This window comes from Vanellus vanellus (assembly GCF_965231255.1).
Source record: "Vanellus vanellus genome assembly, chromosome: 10".
Classification (NCBI taxonomy): Eukaryota; Metazoa; Chordata; class Aves; order Charadriiformes; family Charadriidae; genus Vanellus; species Vanellus vanellus.
In genome coordinates, this window is record NC_138915.1 from 19,589,941 (window position 1) to 19,610,359 (window position 20,419).

Sequence of the window (20,419 nt, forward strand, 5' to 3'; positions counted from 1 at the left end):
CAGCCACCTGAAGAACGACTCGGGCAGCCCTCAGGATAAATCCACCTACACGCCGGCTCCGGGCTGCTACTGCCAGGGCCGCTCAGTTCTGCTTCACACTTCACCTTTCCAGTGGGCGTTTCTGTTCAAAACCACCGAGTTCCGCCATTTCCTGGCCGGGCCCTGCCAACCCTCCTCCGCTCCCGCCCTCTGGGCGATGTACCGCTGCCGGCCCGAGCGGCGCATGCGCAGGGCGCCGGCACATGCGCGGTAAGGCCGGCCGGGCGGCGCGCATGCTTGGAGGCGTCTGGCGTCTCTGAGGCGGTGGATTGGGAGGAGGCGGCGGGGCAGCGGGACCAGGAACTGCTCTAGCTGCGTCGGGGAGGGGACGGGGAGACGCCCGGTGGTGCGTGTCGGCCCTATGGGGCCTTGAGGGTACAGCCCCGGTGAAAGAGAGAGAGCGCGGTGTTCTGCTGGGGCGCGGAGCCGGGGAGAGGATGGAGGGTCAGGCGGCTCCGGGCGCTGGCGGCGGCGAGGAGCCCCTGAGCTCTGGCAGGATGAACCCGAAGCGGAGTGGGCGCGCCGCGGAAGAGGAGAGCCGGAACAAGCCCAAGCTGGTGAGCGATCCGAGGGGCTGGCAGGGGGGCAGGGGGCGGCCTGGCGCTGAGGAGGAAGGTGGGGGAGCAGGAGGAGGCGTCTCGGTTGCCGTCTCGTTGCTTCCCGGGTAGAGAATCCGGGGCGGAGGGACGTGCGGCCGGGCCCGGGGGGTGCCGGGCTTTCAGGAATTAAAGGTCCCAAGGTCGCCCCCCCCTTTTTTCTTTTTTTTTCCTTAAAAATTCTGTGAGTTTCCGTGAGGGTTTTCGGGTGCTGTTCGGCAGAGGGAGGTGACAACTGGCGGGGGGCGTGCGGCGGGCCGCGCTGTGGTAAGGCGCCGGGGGCGGTGGTTGAGAGGCGGCGGGAATTCCCCTGTTCGCGTGAGGAGGGCGGCGCGGGGGGGGGCTCCCCGGCGGGAGGTGGCCGGGTCGTCCCGCTGGGCACCGCTGCGGTCCCAGCAGCGCTCTGTGAGCAGGACCTGTTGGTCTCTTCTGCTCACCTCTGGGGTGAAAGATCACGGGGTTGGGTGGGTTTTTTCCCTGCCTGCGTTGAAGCATTCGCAGTGTTGGTGGTTATGATGCAAACTATGCGCTTCCCAAGTGAGCTTCTGAATTAATGTGAAAATAACTTAAAAGTTTGGAAATATCGTAGGTTTTTTTTGAAATATTGTAAGCACACAAATCCTCCTTGGGACTGTAGAGTTTGTTCATTGCGCCTGTGCTTTTTGATTTTAAAGAAGGTATTTCTACTTACAAACCTGATAACTTGAAACATACGCATATTCCAAAGCCAACAGCACTGCATTCTATCTCACTTAATAAATGCAATAGCAGCAAAACCAGGTAATATGAGAGTGTTTACTTCTGTTGCTTACATTTGTTTTAACTTTGCATTAAAAGAAGAGCAGCAATATAGCGGACACTTAAAATTTACCTGACTTCTCTTATTGAATAGAATACTAGTTACAAACTTTATTTAACCTGTGTAAAGTTTTTCGCAGTGGTAAAACTAAGTCAATATGTAAGTGACCCCACCTTGCATTCCTTTCATCAAGTATAGTGCAGCAGAGCCTTGGGCTGATCAGCCTGAGAACTGTGGGGTTTTTTGTCACTGAAAACGAAGTTAGAAGGCATGTGGGCAAGATGTTAATTTTGTAACCTACGAGGTGACAAATATTTAAAAGAACGCTAGAGTACTAAGTAATTTGAAGTGTGCTTATATTAAAAGTAATCATGTGTATCTTAGCAAAAGGTGATCAAATAAGATGTCTTGCTTTGGTTTCTAGTGCTATTGGAAACAAACTCCAACTTCCTTGCACAGGATGAATAGACTTCTTCCTATAAACAAGATGTTTGTTTATGTTTATACTGCCTGTACTATTACCTAGCTAAAGTAGCTAGGAAGGCTGCTTGAAGATGCCTGCGGGGAAGTGACTTAAAAATAACACAGAAAAGTTCTTCTATTGGAAGCTGTGGACACAAATTTGAATTTGGCTCTCATGGAGGAGATTATTTTGTTCTGAAAGAAATGCGTAATTTAAAAACGTCAAAGTGAAATGACCTCAAAATTGGATTGATCGGGACAACTGTTTCTATTGCATGTTCTTTTCAGTTATTCTAGAGTTACTAGAGTGGAGTTTTATTGTTACATTTAGTGGGAAAAGTACATTATGTTAATATTTGACTTCATATGCTTTTGTTTCTTGAAGGGATGATTACAGTTCAGCAGCAACATGGATCAGAGTAGTGGTATGTTGCTTGAATTAGATGCCTTCTGAAAGATAGTTTTGCCCCGAGATAAAGTGACTAGCCTCTGATGATATAATTGAGTGAATGGGTTGAATGGGGAAGTAGAACTTTTTTTTTTTTCCCCATTCTGGACATGATGTACACAAATGGTGTATAAAACTGACATGAAGAGGGATTTAATTCTGAGGAAGAAAAGGGATGGGCTTCAGGTGTGTTTTAACTTGAGGCAGTGTGAGTGGACAGCCAGATTTATCAATTACTGCCATGGGTTTGTGATGGAAGGAGAAGACTGATCGGGGAAAGGCTTCATCCATTATATAGGAGAATAATTATACTAAATTCTGCTGCCTTTAATTTTGAATGAGGAGTTGGTCCTGCTGAACTTAGCGATATCATTAGGTTGTCTGAGAGCAACCTTACTTGTACCTCATCCCTGTTGTCTTCACTGTGCAAATAAGATGAAGGTATATTTGGGACTTCTGTAGAGAAACCACAGTGTTTGTGCAAGCGTTGTTACTGAGTTTGTATACAAAGCTTCTCAGAGTTTTGTGTGGAGGTTTTCTTGGTTCAGCTTCATAACTTATCAAGTTTCAGCAGACTTATAGAGATGAATCAACCTGTACTCTGTCAGTTTGTTGCGTATAATTCAAGGAACTCTACAGTGTGCTGAGAAGTGTGTCTCTTCCACAAATTATTTCACACATCAAGTGGAGTGCTGAACAAGGGCTTGGTGGGAGAGGGTGCGCAACTACATGTAACAGGATGTATTTTTAGTTCCTAGCATAGCAGCTGAAATTAGGCAAGTCATTGGGAAGAAGTCTAGGGGAATGATTTTTATATGATAGACTAAAAAAGGTTCTAGATGACAGGGAGCTGGAAAATCTGAAGTCATTATTTTGGGGGAAGGGAGACTTTAGAAGAAGAAGGTGGAAGTTTATTTTTTATTTCCCCATGCTCTCTGCCTGAAAGTAAAAGTTGAGCAATGGTGCTTGGCCTGCTGAAGCATAGTGGTTTGGTGTGTTTTTTTGTTTGTTTGGCTGTTTTTTTTTGTTGTTGTTGTGTGTTTTGTTTTTTGTTTTTTTTTTTTTTTTTTCCTAAGGACTGAAGCCTGATCAATGGCATTTATTCCTGATTGACAGGATGTAAGATGAGGCTGTCATAAAAGGGTCTGTGCTAGAAAAGAAAATAATGTTGTAAAGTATTTTTCTGTAAGATAATTGATGCATATGTACACACACAAATAATTGAAGCGGGGCTATATTAGAACTACTAGTTAAATTTTTTTTCTGCTTTAGGTAATTTTGAGAGTCATTCAAATTTCATATAATTCATTGAACCTGACAGAACTGCACAATGAGAATTAAGTTCCAGTTTTTATACTAGTAGTGTGTAAACTGGAGTATTTTTCTAAAATATAATGTCTGTCTTATGAACACCTTGACACATCAGTTGTCGAGCAAGCTCTGATTTCATCTGTTTTTTTCTTCATTTTTTGCTGGCACACGGACTGGAGGTGGGAATGTATGCCTGGTGTTTTTGTCATTATTTTTGTTTGCAATTCAATGGGCAGAAAAAATTAAATTGTTTTGGCAAACAATCATCTGATCTCATGCCAGCCCTGAGAATAGGCTGGCATGAGACGGCAATGCAGTTACATTCTTAACTGGGTTTGGCAATGTGCTTGTTTTACTTGTTTAAAAGTATGTTTGTTATACTACGGGAAGCAGACTAAATTAAGGTTGTCAGGGAGATAGCTGGGGTTCCTGTGTTTGTTAGTCCTCAATTTAAATGTTGCTGGCTCACCTTAACAATTCAGTATCACATGGGAGTTCAGTTGGGTACCTGGGAAATGGGTAAGTGCCTGAGAAGTGTTGGGTCAGATTTGACATAGCTATTGTAGCTTAGCTGAACCCAAAGTCTTATCAATTCTGTTTAGCTGAGAAGTTGAAGCTAGGCTTTTTACAGAAGTTCGTGGGAGACAGAGGTCATAAAAAGAAGCAGGACAGGTTGCTGTAGAGGAGTCTAAGGGGGAAAAAATAATTTGAAGGACAATGAAGCAATGGTTGACCCGAGATACTGGAAACTCCATCCCTGGAGGTTTTCAAGACCTGGAAAACTGGGACAAAGCCTTTAGCAGGCTGGTTTGAATTTGTTGACCCTGCTTTTTGGGCAGGAGTTTGGACTAAACTGAGAAAGGAATGAGATCCTTCCCAACACCTGTGATTCTCTGAATCAGTACTTGAAAAGAAGTGTTATAACAGGATTTGTGGTGCTTCCTGACTATTAGAACACTGGCTAACTAGAAGTTAATATGGCCAATGTTTTTTTTGTGTTTTTTAATTGAAGCTAATAATATATTGTGTCAGTTTAGTATTAGCATAATTAACATATTTCTGTGCAGGTAGTGGCTAGTGTGATGCTAAAAGCATGCTCCATTACCAGCAAGTTCACTTCAGGTTTCTGTGGTAGTTTTTCAGTGATAGATACTCCACTTATTTACAAACTAAATTTCTGAAAGGGGCTGTCTTCTGAGTGAGATGCTGTCTTTAAAAGTAGGTGAGGAGAAAGATCCTGTATAACATGAAAACCAAATTATTAGGCGTAAGTGAGAGCTTATTTAATTGGAGAGCAAGTGGATTTGATGATTCATCGAACAAGGAGCAACTCGTATATTTTAACAGCAGAAATTGTTTATGCATAATACTGAAGTCTTTTAAGCCCTATAAACTTTGAGATTAATCAAAAGCTATGAACTCAACATTCTGACTAATGGGCAATAAACTAGTGTCAAACAATGGAATAAAAGCTTTTATCAATTAGCTTTAAAACAGAAGTAAACTGAGTGTGCTTGGGAGCATATGTTTCCCAGCTGTGTTGCTCCACCCGTATCAGTTCAGGGGTTAACAAGGGCTTTAATTTACGTGTATCAGTCACTGTCAGGCAGACTGTGTGCTACAGGACCTACATTGCATCATCTTTGACTCCTAAGGTTGTTTGATATCATTCTCCTATGTAGAGATAATGTGCTTTTTGCACAGGAATTGTTTAGATGTGTGTATGCTGCATACATGAACTATGAGTCAGGTTGAGCAGAGATTTCAAATTACATTTGAAATCATAGCGTCTCTGAGTAAAATCAGTGCATGCCTGCAGAGGATTCTTGCTTCAAGTGCATGCTTGAGCAAAAGGTGAACCGAAATGCTTGTGTTTTAGAAGACTCTTGGTCTTATTAGATCAAAGTCAAGATGTTTCAGCAAGTGAAGCTAGTTAGGGTGCAACCATTACTGAAGAGTAAAATTAATGTCTTGTGAAAATTTGGTTCTATTGCTGAAAAGCATGCTGATTAGGCAGTGCTTCTAATATAGTAGAGTAGGGCATGCTTGGTGCTAATGTTTAAGTAAATGCTTTAGCTTTTAATGTGAGTTGATTTTGACACTGTTTAAATGAGGTGATAGATACAGTGATAAGCCTATCTGCTTGTGGTAATTAAACTTCCTGAACTACGTAAGACAAAACTGTAGAGCTATTCTGTACAATACAGGAAGCTTTGCAAACAAAGTAGATTCCACCTAGGCAAGGTGGAAGACAATTACAGTGAGAACTGAGAGTGTGCCTATCAAACAGAAGGAATGTTTTCTCAGATTCTAAGCACTGCAGTGCTGGATATCCAGGATATTGAGGGTGAACTTCTGTTTTGTATTACAAATAGCCTGTAAAGCATTCTAATGATACTGGGATTGCCGATGACCAGGTAGAAGGAAAAGATAGGCTTAAGAACTTCGGCTTGGGTCACAAGATGACTTCATCTTTTCTGCATCAGGTGCAGTTTGTTAGAGGTAAGCAATAATAGCTAATAACCTTCCTCTAGTTCTTTTCATCCCTGTGCAAATTTAGAGGTAAAGTAGATGACAGTAGCTGCTGAAGCAACTAATTTCAGTTGATTATTCATCAGTTTACTTGTTCAACGTTAAAACCACAAGAAATTAGGAAATTACTAAAATGAATGTTTTCTTGCAGTTCCTTGTAACTTTGATATCATGGCCATTCTTTAAGCACAGTATATACTATATTTTAATTGTTCAGTAACTTTATTTTGGAGGAAATAATTTCTTTGTTATAAAGGGCTATGGTAGTAGACCAGGTACTTTTGAGAGAGGATTAACAGTTGAAAGACTCTCTTTAGTATTTTCGTAGCAATTTGTAAAGTTGCAAGGTTAAGAAAAGTTAGCTTTGTCTACCTGCATGTTATTTTTTGTATCAAACTGATATTTTACTTAATCTCTTGTGAATTGAGCTTTTTCCTGCAGTATTGGTGGTGTGAGCACCTCTAGGTTTCCTGTGTTCAAGTGTGACTTCCTAATAGGTAGATAAGCTGAATCTTGCTTGACTGAAGTAGTTAGTATTAACACAGTCTGCAAAGTGAATAGATTCTACTTGTTAACTATTAACAAGTATATGAGAAAGGGGTGGCATTTAAAAAATCAGCTTTTTTAGGGCAGCAGCGTGAGCTTAAGTAGTCTCCATACCTACCTTAGTGCTCTACTGACTTAAATTTTTGTGTGGCAGTGGAACAAACAAGATCATGAAACTGAACTGGTCAAACCCCCTCCTTTATTATTTTTACTTCTTTGATTGTTTACTGGAACTAAGACGATGGGTGTTATGGTGCAGTAGAATTCCTCATTTTCTATTGTTTTTGTCTAAAGTTCATCCATTAGTACTATTAAATTATGATTGTGTCTGCTTTTCAGCCATCTTCTCATCCAACTGTTCAGTTGGACATGCTGTGAAAGCAGTACATTGTATGCACATGGGTGGACCTGAGAATGATACAGCTACTGAAGGTATTCAGTCCACCTGGGTGTGTTAATATTTGGTCACAAGGTGTAGTGCATGCTGTAATACCACCACACCTCCGTTACATAAAATGTTCTTAAGAGTTTCTAATAGATATAGGCTCTTTCTGTGTAAATAGGAAACTATAGTTTTTGTATTAATTTCAGACTGTTTTGGGGGAGAGTGGGAGAAGAGGAAGTTCAAGGGGATGCATGTGACAGGTGTCTTAATTGTCAAGTTCCTTTTTGGTCCTTTTAGTCATCCTCAGAGTAAATCATTGGAGACAAGATGGTATTGGAGAAAGTATTAGGTATGCTGAAAGTGTGATGCATGTGTGCGGCTTTTGAATGTTCTTTGCATAGTGTTGTCAGATATGGAGGGCATCAAAGATGGAAAATGTTTTTATTAATAAAAAATATTTTCAATTTATACTTCAGAATGGTTAAGTGTGTTTAAGCTTGTTTTGAAAGTGTAGAATGTAAGTGTGAAAGTCACCATCTGATTAAAAAAACCCATAATTGGAAAGAATCCTGCCTTCTACTCCTCAGTGATTTTTGTGTATGTGTATTTATTCTTTTTTAACAAACATACTCTTACTGCTCTCCTAATTGTAGTGGAAATGTGAAGTTTTCTCTTTATAACAAGCCCCAATTAACATATGTAGTTATTTAAGTGAGAATAAATACAGGAGAACCTAGTTGAGGAATGTGGAATGTTTAGAACAAATTTCTAAATTAAGTTAAATTTGAGGCAGTCGGGTCATAGTACTGTGTAATCCCAACACTTGGAGCAATCTGAGGGAATTGCAGTAAAGGTACTGGTGGATGCAGGTTGGCTTGAAGGTATGCAGGCCCATTCGCTCCTGTTCCTTTGTTCAGGGATTAGTTAGTCAAATGTTATAACTTTGTCCTCTATGGGATCAAGTTAATAAAATGCATCATAATGCATATTTAGGCATGAGGATGAGAGGAAGTAACCACAGATCTTCAATGTTCTTGGTGATACCTTTTTGTCACGACTAGTTAGTTATGTCTTTACAAGTGGCTCTGTTCAAATTTATGTTGGTCTCTCGGGGATGGTTGAGCAAGACAAAGTAAGTACTTTGGTCAGGAAAAATGTTGGTTCTGCAGTCTAGCTCTTACCATAGTAAGAAAGGACAATAATGATGGTTGTTAGAATATGACCTTTGAAGAAGCCTGTGGTTTGTTGGTTTGTTTTTTGTTGTGGGGTTTTGTTTTTTTTTTGAGTGTAGCTTTGTGAGGAACAAATACTAAGCCAACGTGAGATTAATTAGATTCTAGACTACTAACAACAGATACAAGTAGTTAGTTCTTGTACGGTATGGAGTATCCTGCTTTCCTGTAACACTTTGATTCTTCATAGTCTCCTGTTATGAATTATTTTTATACCTATAAAATTGAAATAACTTCCAAAATACTATGGCTTTGTAATGGAACTGTGCTGACTGTTTGCATTTGTAATTGTGTGAGTGCATAAGTAGGTGGGAACTTGACAGTTATTAATAGTAGACAGTTACACGCAGTGTTCCAGTTGCATTGGAACAGGTAAGTATGTGCATAAAGAAGAAAGAAAAAGGATGACAAAATATCCAGCTAAGCATATACACTAATGCCATATATATTTTAATTTTTGTGCCAGCCACATTTAGAGGGTACATTAAAAAGAAAAGGTTTAAATAAAAAACCTGAAATGCAGCTGGCCAAACTCAAAAGTTAGCACACAAGCTGAAATTAGCTGAGATACAAAGAGGGACGGACTCAGACTGAAGTAAGCCATACAGTAGCATTTCTATCTAATTTTGTATACAGTGAAGTAAAATTTACATACGATAAGAACTGTCTTCATAGTCATTGCATGTCTTTGCTTATAAAAGCCTTAACCACTCACAGGTTGAGTGAACTAATGAATATGACAAATCAGTAGAAGGTAGTTTATAACCAGGCTTGAGACTTAATTTGCAACCAAAGATTCAACACTGAAGCAGCTAGAAACTGATTTTTGTCCTGACTTTGGTGTCCTGACTTTCTGGTACTGCAGCCGGTCTTAATTTCCATAAAACCAGACTACTCTTTCAGGTTTGGGGTTGTTCTCTCCCCCCCCCCCCCCCATTATATAGCAGGGCAGCAAGAACTATTGCTCCCAGGCAGTCCAATTTACTAGAATTGCTTCAGTTCCTCCTTTCCACTCCTCTATGGCAAGTGGGTCTCCACTGCTGTATTCTTATCAACAGAAAAAAGTGAGGTGAGGAAACTCCTTTTGGTTCAGCACACAATTTCTTGGCTGAGCTAGAAATATAGCAGTCAATGTCTGCTGCAGTCCCTCTAACCTTTACAGTCCTCCATTCTCTACTATTCTGCCGTCTTCCGGCAGTGCAGTTTCATTTTCATTCTCCAGTTTGTTTACAGCTTGGTGGAGGTGCTCCCAAACTAGAAACGTAAAGAGTACAACAATAGGCTCTGATAAAATTTCTATCTGTAAATGAGATATACAATTTTCAAATTTTACAAACATGCATTCACATTTCAACTTCAGACAAAGCTTGGGTGGATAAGACAGGCTTCCTAAATCCATTAAGGTTAGTTTGCAGTATTCTGTGATTCAAACTAATTCCTCAATGACTTACAAGATAAGCAGTAATCCCATCAGTTAACGTCTTATATTTAAACCCAATTGTTTTGTGAATTTTTGGGGAAAACCTTTGTAAAATTTATCAAATTCATGTTGGTATTTATGGGTAACCTAAGCTCATACGACACGTCAATGTTATGATAAACCCATCTTTTTTGCTTGCTTTTTTTCCTTTAGTAGAAGATAACAGATTCTCCATAACCTGTTATAAGCATCTGTAATTGTCCTGAATTCCTGCCACTTCTTAACTGGGAATCTCACCTGTACTAAAGTCAAATGATACTGTTGGTTTCCTCATTATTATGTACAATATAATTCCTCTCTATTCACATGCTGCTTCATTTCCTACTTCCCTGAAGGACAAATAATTTTCTCAGGAAGCTGTTATAAACAGGAAAGAATGGGAAAAGGAACAGAAAGCCCTTGTGTGTATCATGGTAGCTATAAATTCGGTCTAACCCGATATGCTTTGGTTATTGGGAGTCCATGCCTGTTGAAAAGACTCGATTTGGAGTTTCTGTTCTTCAAGGAAAAGCCAAAGTTCCTTGCAATGGCAGCAGCATTGCTTATTTTTCCGTTTTAGTATCACATCAGTTATTATTAGGTGAGAAAAAAGTGATGTTGTCATCAACTTTTTTTATCAAGGGATCCAATACTGCTCTGATCAAATACTTTGCTAGGACGTCTCTGTCTTGGAAGACAGACAACATTATTCTAAGAAGTTGTTGACATGATCCCTGTGACCATATGTTGCAAGACTGTTGGGTACAGACAAAATGAATAATGTGCACAAGTAATTCCTGCTTCTTTGGCTCACTGCATGCCTTCCACTGCCAGTTACTTTGTGGGCTGTGTTTTGGTTGGTTGGAATTTGTGGGGGTTTTCTTACTATTTAAAAACAACCCAAACAAACCAAATGCATGTCCTCACTTCCTTAAAGTCTATCAAAAGCAAAGTACTCCATTTTCAAGGAGCTGCCCAGTGTCCAATGAAACTCTTCAGAGTATAGACTTTATGTCAACTTTTGCAACTTGCTATGGGTCTTCTGCTTTATTTTTAATTGTATCAATTCTCTCCCAACAGATACATTCTACCAGTTTTATCCTCTCCTTAAATGGTAGCAGAGGAAAATTCATATAGACTGTGACACGTATTTCAGTGTTTACTGTACCCACAAGAGCAAGAAGAGTTTTACAATACCAACAGCATGCTCAGTTAAGAATCTTCCCAAAACTATCTCTGCGCATAACAGGAAGAAAAGTATATAGAAATTGAGCCTTGCACGTCTACAGGGTTATTAGACTGTACTTGCGTGCACTGTGAAAAAGGAAGCAAGTAAGCAGGAATGGGGAAAAAAAAAAGTGCAGAAGTACTGAAGAATTTTTTCATCAGTTTCTCAAAGCAGTTTTTGCTTCATTTTTCAGAAAGATTTCAAAAGCACTCTCTCACTGTCAAGTTAACGGTCTTTGCTCATCTTGAAAGAAAAACATAGGTTTCAACAAAAGATTGATCAAAGCATATAATTGTAGTTAAAAGGGCAGCATGTCTATAAAAGGGTAAAAACAAACTAAGACTGCACTTCAGTAAGAGTGAAGATGAACCTTGTCATAATAAAAAAAGTTCTCTCTCTTTAGGAAGTGAGGTGTAAAAGGAGAAGGCCTATTCTCACTACACTACACTACTAATTGACCAAACTCAGTAGCTATATAATAGCTTTCACTCAATCTGCGCAGCTCCACAATGTGTCTGAATGAAAAGATCAGCCACTTGCACTCAGGAGAGCCTGGAACAAGGAAGGAAGATGAACAGCAATTTGATGCATATCAAGTATTACTGTCTAGCAAAACTGGCTTTGTTCTGCTGCTACATTGAAAGTAAAGAGCTCAAATCTGCTGCTTGCCAAGCATAAAAATGAGATAAAGTCCGTGTTTGCTATGTCAAAAATTGTTTTGACATAGTTTTTCCAGTTTAATTGTTGCAGAAACTTTTCAAAACCAGTTCACAGTAATATTATACCAAAAAGCAAAATCCAAGTCCCCTAAAAACTCCAAGTTCAGAAGTCAATTGCATTTTTGAAAAACAAGCATCAGAGGTACAGAATTGAATATGGTACTGACAGGCACGCTTGGCTGAAAAGCAGCAGGCACGCAAACCGTACAGTGAGCATCTAAACCATCTATTTACTGCACCAGGAGCTATTAAGACCCGAAAGGTGATCTGATGACCATTCAAGTGACTGGTTTAGCAAGTGATCTCAGTCTAATTTCCTAGGAAACAACACTTTCTAATTTTCTTCCAAACCAATGGATTTGTTTGCTGTTGGTGCAGTAAACAGAATCTGCTGATACTGAGGAGCAATCCTGCCCAATACCAGTGCAATAGTGACCACTTGGACAGATGGCTTCTTGTCTGATAAAGTGTATCTGGCACTTTCTACACGCACCAAATGTATGTACAGAAAGCTACACGGGTGTATGAAAGAGTTTTTGATATTATTCCAATGTGCTGCTAATCTACTAGCATTTCACTAATGGAAGCTTAGGAGGTGCAGCTTTTGAAATAAGTTTATCATGCAATGTGATTGGCACTTAACGATCTGAATCCTATTTTTAAAAAATACAGTGTTCTGCAAGAAAGACCATTGAAGTATCCATTACCAAGATTATTAGATTTAGAAGTGAAATTATTTAGGCTGAAAATAAATGCAATGCTAGTCTGCAGATGACCCAAAAAATAAAATGTATATGGCAACAGTGTATATGCTTAGCTTGACAATTCAAGTCTGAAGTAGAATTCCCTTACTTATTTTCCTCATTTACACTGCTGACAACTGGTGCAGTCCCATCTACTATCTTCATATTGTCAAATATGACTTCTTTTCTTTTTTTATGCGAATACTTACCTGTTCTAGTGCAACTGAGAGGCTGCACGTAACATGTGAGGTCTTCCTGGAGGAACTTGTAGTTCCTGTGCAGAAACTTTGTAGCAATTTCTGTTGATAAGCTTATTTTATGGAGATTTGACAGACTGCCCAGAATCCTTAAAATAGAAGATTCTTAATTACCCGTTTGGGGCCTTAAGTACACATAGCCATGGAGTTTTGTACCTGCTTTTTTGTGTGAGTTGTGGTTGGTGGTGTTTGGTTGTTGGTTGAGGTTTTTTTTTCCTTTTGTGTCCTATAAAACTTTCTGTTGGTTAATGATGCTGCAATGCCACACACATTTTTAAATTAAGTACTAAAACAAGTGGGTAGAATTTCTAAATAAAAATGGAAGCATCAAACTAAAATAAAAGGGTTTAAATCTTTGTTGTAAGGGCAGAGTTTGCCATGTCAACCTTTGTAAAGATCTTGATGAGTTAAATCTCTTAGAACGTTAAAGCTGCATATTGAGGCTAGTAAGCTAGTATGCACTTCATAAAAGCAGTATTGCAATGCTTGTTTGTTGTGAAACTTATGAATAGAATTATGACTTGGCTCTTTCAAGAGTCTAGTTTGTAAAAGTTTTAGCTAGCAAACTGTTGCTCAGTAGTTTTAAGTGAGGAATTTAAAAGCTATAAAGCATCCTGAAGAGAGACAGTTCGTTCATGTATACTGAAAAGCATGCTTTACTGTCACAAGAGGTTTTTCCAGGATGCTGAAAGGAAAGTCTGTCTTGCATGATCACTAGATATCAAATAAGACACAGATCCTGGCTGTACAAAGAACTTGCTGGTTATGTAGCGTGACTGCTATGAACTCCACTGATCCTGTGCTGCCTTAGTGATGATAACTTATCTGATATGGCTGGTGCAGAGACTTGGTGGAAAATGTTTGGACTCTAGCAGTAGCTCTGGAAAATGCCAAAACTTATTTTATTTGCCTCTGCACTGGCTAATGTGAAAACTGCTTCTTCTAATAGGCTTTCTGAAATTGTTTCTACAGCAGTCGAAGCTGATCTGACTGCTGACTTTCTTGGTGCCACCCTTTCCCTTTTGTCTCACAACCATCAGTTTTGTTGGCTTAGACTGATGTGGAACTGCAGCTTTTGGAAGGAACTTATCAATGAGCACCAATAAATTATTGGCTGAAACAAACTTTTCAAAACAGTAGTGGCAGTATGAGCTACAAATTAAAAAATCGATGTTAGTTGAATTGTCTTCCATGACTGCTTTGTATCTTCAGTTACAAAACTGTTGAAATTAAAGCTACCTAAGTTTGTTTACAGTTCTTTTTTTCAACTTCTGAATCAATATGCGTTTTTGATAAAGGCTTCTTTGAAGTCATCTGGAAAAATGCAGTTTTTTGAACATTCCATTTGCTTTTGGTGTGTGGTAGTGTTCTGCCAATCAGGCAAAAATGAGGAAGCCATTTCAGTTTCTCTCAACTTCCATTTTTAGTCAGACGAGGCTGGTCCTTAGGGTCTCTCCGTTCCCCTTGCAGAGACACGGTGTGGAGGTGGCCTTTTCCCTTGTCCCGTGAGGATCGGACAGTGGCGTTTTTGAGGGCGAGTGTGCAATATGATTATGGTGCCTCTGGCCTGGTTTCCCTTCCCTCCTGTTTGAGGGCAGTGCTGAGGTGCTCAGTCTCCCAGAATTGGTGCCCTCTGCTGTTAATAATTACCAACTTGGGTGACCCTCTGGCTTTATTTAGCATGAGGCATAGTCTAAGTTATTTTGCTAGTATTGCTTATTTCTGGATGGTCAGTTTCCTGGGGAAAAAAGTAGAGTAATCGGGGAAAACCAGGCAGCTTGCTGGTTGGGAAGATGGGGGCCATCCCCCAGTCTATGCACTGGCCCTGTGCTGCCCCAGGAATAACTTTCCAGTTTTGTTTTGGCAGCCTGGTGTAAGGTGTGCGCTTGCTCCTTGGTCTCACTTTGTAATGCCCCAGGGAATGTTTACCTTCATGTTCAGTTTATAGATTAAGCCTTAGTTTAATAATTCAAATAATACATATTTAAGGAATTTGAAGTGAACTGCTGCAAAGCAAACAATTTTCCATGTGGTGTCGTACAGACCAAACACAACTGTGCAACAGTAGTAACAAAACTATTAGTGTTGCTAACTTCAAGTATCTTTGATGTTCCAGGTGGATTACAACAATCATTTCATATTCTTCTTGCAAGCATGATGCATGTTCCTTGAAGTGCCAAAAAATTACTAGAAAGCAAACATTTTGTGAATTATATTTTTACTAATTTTATTTCTAATACCAGTTGTACTTTGTAATGGATAAAGATCTTGAAAGTCCTAAATGAGTGTGTAATTCTATTTTCTGCACATCAGCTAATGTGACTCTGGTATCTTTTCACAATTTCCTAGGTATCTCTTTACATTTAATTACAAAATTGAATACGCTAACAGATTGCTAAATTGTCTAACAGGAAAGTTGCGCATTCTCTGTACTGAAAAACAGAGGTTGTGGGAGTGAATTCTATTTTGTGGCTGTACAACCTGGACTTGAGTTGCACACAGCATCTCGTACTTCAGATATTAACCAGTTTTGGGTTTTGTCCCTTTAAGCTCCCTTGGTTCAGGTACTTATATGGGAAGTTATTCCCTTCCTGGTTGTATGTAAACTTATTTGCAGCAAGTTAAAAACACTTCCCCTTGAGCAAAGATTTACAATGTCTTTTGCAGCTGTTGAAATCCACGTAGATTTTGGAAAACAGACATATCAGTTTAAAATGAAGAAAGCTAAGAGAATGTCAAGTTTCCATTTGTTACCCTTAGAAAATTAGGGTTGCTACTAGCAGTTGGAACTGTTACCTGAAGCTGTAGCTTGTGTGCAGAAGGGGGTGGTGCAACCCACTGTGAGCAATGTGCAGTGGAGTGAAAATTGCTGTTATGTTTAGAAATTACCCAGCTGATCACTGTTTCAATATACATGCAGTAAACTGAGTTGCTTTTGGTTTTATTTTTGTGGTGGAAGTGAGTCTTGAGTGTAACAATTAAGAACATGGCAAAGTAATACTTTAATATAATGGAAAGATTAATTGACCCATGTAAGCACATCTTAATTTACAACTCGTAGCCAGCTCAAATGATCTGGAAAGTGTTATTAATACATAAGTCAGAAAAAGATTCACAAAAAAAGTAGACTTGCTCTGAGTTTTGCATTGAAAGTTAATGGAATCATCTCAAGTTGTTTAATTCTTTGAATGTTGATGTTGTTACTGAAGTAGTCTGAACTGGGCTTGGATGAGGAAACGGTGATTTTTATACCAATAAATGTAGTGAACTATGGTGAAAATCTGTCTACTGTTTTTATGTGCAAGATTTCATTTACTCTGAATATTAATATGTGTGATGCAGTTGCATTAGTATTGCTGTGATTTTTGTGGGTATTATTGTCATGATCTGTCAGTACTTATGCAAGTAGCGGGAAACTTAGAGGAAACTAAAATTGGAAGGAGTAAATAAACTGATATTTTTTAACTATTTGTGGACTGGACAGACTCTTCAAAAGGGAGAAGCTCTGTCACTTAAGTCTTCTACGTAAAGAATTAAGTAAATCAGTAGAAAATAGTTCTTTTATATAGGAGCTGATGAATTCCATGGTTTGTGTTGATATTAAAATCTAGGAGAGAGATATGATATGCTGCCATCTTAAATTGTATGAATGTTTATACATACAAACATTAATCTGATATCCCTTATCTGCAAATGTTTTATCATAGAAATTTTTGCAAAACCTTTGCCTTTGGGCTGCTTCTAAAATCATGGAGTTAGCGTCTTTAACCAGCTAGGAAAGGTTGATTTCTTTTCATCTTGTCATGCGATGGATGAAAGAATAATGCTAGAGGACTGACTACACAAACTGCGATATCTTAAACTTCCTCCTGGGGAGGTAAACTACTTTAGGTTTATGTTCTTAAATCAGATTGGAAGTGTGATTTCTTTGTTAGTATAAGAGACTGTCAAAATTGTGTGTCAGTGAGAATCTGCAGGTACATAACTGCCTTGCCTCTGCCTCCCGCTACTTGCAGTTTTTCTTCTACCTGTTAAATGTGTTGCTTATCTTAAGTAGCTACTGGCAGCAGTGTAGCTTACGCACCATAAGGAGATCTGGGAAGTGAGCTTGAGATGTCTGAAAAAATGCTGTGTGGTATCTTGCTTTAGTATTCTGTATTTTGCCCAGAGGACTTTGAGTGACAAATGCAATATAAATGTAGAGATGGAGTAGATTATTCTGTTCCAGGTTCTGGGAGAGATTGACAGTACTTAAATGAGAAGCAGGGGGAAGAAGTATTTCTAGTACAATTGGCTGCTAAAACGAGTACAGAGTTTTAGCAAGTCTTGCTTACTTAGCTGTCTCTGGGTTGAAGTCATGGTTAGGCTTTACTTCATTTGGAATTCTTGCTCAATAATTAAAAATAAAAAGTCTGTTTTCCAGAGTAAGGACATCGTCGTTTTCATTTCAAGATTAGTTTTCATTTCAAGATTAGATTATTACTTCCTCTTTTACCTGGTCTTAGTACAGAGTTAACAAAAATGCAGGAGAGGTGTATCTGTAAGGAAGAGGTTTGAGATACAGCTGTCAGGAAGGTGAAAGGTCGTTAGCGTCAACATCTGGTGTAGTAAAAGAGAGATTTTATCCTAGCTGTCTGTACTGGCTCAGGTTGGGATGCAGTTAACTTTCTTCATAGCAGCCCATATGGTGCTGTGTTCTAGACTTGTGACCAAATCGGTGTTAATAGAACACCAGTATTTTAGCTTTTGCTGAACAGAACTTACCCAGTGTCAAGGCCACCTTCTCCTTACTGTGTCCATCCATGCCCCCCAGGAGTAGGATGGGGTGGACGGGAGGTTGGGAAGGGACACAGCCAGGACAGCTGATCCAAACTGACCAAAGGGATAATCCATGATGTCATGCTCTGCAATAAAACCAGGGTGGTAGGGTGGGGAGGAGGAGTTTTTTCCAAAGTAACAGTTGCTCAGAGGCTGGGTAGGTGTTGGTCTGCTGGTGATGAGTGATGGCTTTTGCATCGTTTGTTTCTTTATCTTTTTTTCCTTCCCCTTCGCTTGTTAAACTGTCTTTATCTCAACCCATGAGTTTTTCTTGCTTTTGCGCTTCTGAGTCTTTCCTTGATCCTGCTGCGAGGAAATGAGCAAGTGGCTGGGTGGGGACTGACCTGTCAGCCAGGGTCAGTCCACCACGCTGTCCTGGATACCTCTGAATGTTTATCTTCATGATACTTTTAAACTATGAACACATTGTCCCCCCTTCCCACTTTCATGCCTCCTCCACTATTTGTATAGTCTTGCGAATTTTTTTTATTGCAGAAATACAATATTGACAACAATCCAAGAGACGGAAAGTAGAATTAGGAGGATGGTGTTTTAGTATCTTCCACCAAGGGGAATTTAAATGTTGTGTATGTTGAACAGTTGTAGGTTCATTTCTGGTAACATTGAACTCATCCACCCTGTTAACCATAGGTAGTGGTGTGCAATATTGACTAGAAGCACCTTGATTGTTTCAGCTGGTGAGAGCATAACCAAGTAATGTGAAACCTTGCTGTCCAGGAAAATAGGGTCACTTTTTCCGAGCCAGTGACTTGCAGGGCTGTGTCATTAAGGATCAATGACCACACTTCTTCATATAGAGCTGTTCTTTTTGTCAGATTCCTGTGTTGTCTTCCCCCCCAAGTTTTAGATCTTAATTACCTATTCATGACTGCTTGGTGTAAATTGAGCAATATTTATTAACTGATTTTTTCCTTGATATGATTATTGGTATGCAATATAGATTGCTTTCTTGGCCATGAATAAAGATATAATGTTGATGATCTTTGTCAGCAGGATTTTACTGCCGTTAAGGAGAAAGTGAGAAGGTATTGGGGAGGGAGAGATAGTAGTGACTGGTTTGTGCGTCATCAATACACTGGCTTCAACCAGTTCATCTATCAATTTACATTACTCACTGTTAAGGAGAAATTGGCAGAAGGCTTGAGAATCTAGGGTACAGGAAATTCTCCTCAACTCTCGTGAGTCTCGAACTCTGTCAAAATTGAGAATGTCATATAGCTATCTGCTGACTCGGGTTGAAATCCAGTAGTCCATGTTTGTTTTGGAAAGCTTTTTAAGAGTTAATCTTAAAATGTGGAATAGTGAGGATGCTAGAGCTATACAGGTTTCAGGCTCGTGAGTTAAATCAGCAAAAGACAAGGTGAAATGGGATGCAAACCTGCTTTTTCACATAAAATGCAGTAGATTCCATGCTCATTTAGCTGTAGTTTTGTTAGAACAGTTACTGAAATGTCAAGTGCTTTTTAATGTTAGAATGCATAAATTGTAGACTTTATTCTGAAACAGTAGGTAACGCTGTATTTTTTTTCTTTGATTTGTGTGTGTGTTTTTTTTTTTAATAGAATATTCAAATAAAAACTTTGGCAGATGATGTGGTAAGGTCTTTGTAACATCTTAATTTGCAATGGTAACTCCACGCTGCATGCTATTTTACTCCAAATGTTGTGGACAATATAACATATTCTTATAAGGATATTAAGTATCTGATTTCAGAAAACTGAGTTACTATCCCTAAAGATATTAATTTGTAACTCAAGTTGGAGAAGAATAACTAATGATATGTATTTGGAGAAGCTTCTTTATAACCACATTCTAATTACTTTAGTAATATTGTGGATATGTTGAAACTTCTTCAGCGGTTCAAGTGTTATTTCTCTTGACCTTTTTAACAGTAAAGGATCTGCAGTGGTTCTTCAAAGCTAGTTGCCACATGATTCAGGTGGAACCATTTTGGGTAATAAGTGTGTACTGTATATCAAACAATAAGTTTGTATTCAGTAGCACCAACTCTGAATACTTTGAAACTGGTTGCAAAGTATTTTTATAGAAACATCAAAATTGCTTTCAGAAAAATTATAAATTTTTATTTTCTATATATAATAGTTAAGCCACACTGACTGCTTAGCAATGATCACTTACATGTCTGAAATGAAGAAATTGTACCTAGTAATCATATAGAAGACTGATTTATGGCTTTAAAGTGATCTCACCTTTGCTATATATTAAACAAATTTGTTGTTAATAAGGTAAACTTGAAACAGATCACAGTATAGTGAAATTGATCTTAAATGGTGCTTTTTTTTGTGACTACTGAATGGACATTTTAATGTAAGTGAACAGTAAAACTGCATGTGATGCATATTGGCTAATTTTCGATACTGCCTTTCAGGTATTATGTCATATCTTTGGCCTTTTTAATAGCCTATGCCCTAGTTTTAGTTTCAAAAAATTTAATGTAAACTATACTAATAAGAAAAATGTGATTAAAGTAAAATTCTTGCATTGTTTAAGACATTAACAGTATCCTTGTAGGTAATGTGTTTCTGTCCACAAATGTAAGACTTCTAAGGAAGAAGAAAACCCAAACCCAACGCCCATTCCCCTCAAAAACAGAAACAAACCCCCAAAACCTCCAAAGCAATTCAGAGGACATGCAGCTTATCTAGGGAAACTTTCCCTTCAAAAATTTCAGGTAGTCTTGTAGGATCTCAAAAAAAAAACCAAAACAAACAAACAAAAAAAAAAAACCACCAAAAAAACCAACACAAACAAACAAAAAAAAAAAAACAAAAAAACCCAACCCACAACAAAAAATCCTGACAGC

The 20,419-nt window shown here is 39.0% G+C and overlaps 1 protein-coding gene across 1 annotated transcript in view; it reads left to right on the plus strand.

The window, feature by feature from the left end:
• The first annotated feature begins 318 nt into the window (after window positions 1-318).
• Window positions 319-20,419, plus strand: part of DIAPH2 (diaphanous related formin 2) — a 260,049-nt gene continuing 239,948 nt past the window's right edge. Inside the window, exons 1-2 of the mRNA XM_082488260.1 lie at window positions 319-596; window positions 19,158-19,190. Coding sequence (XP_082344386.1) covers window positions 477-596; window positions 19,158-19,190 — 153 coding nt within the window. The 5' untranslated portion in view covers window positions 319-476. The remainder of the gene's footprint in view (window positions 597-19,157; window positions 19,191-20,419) is intronic.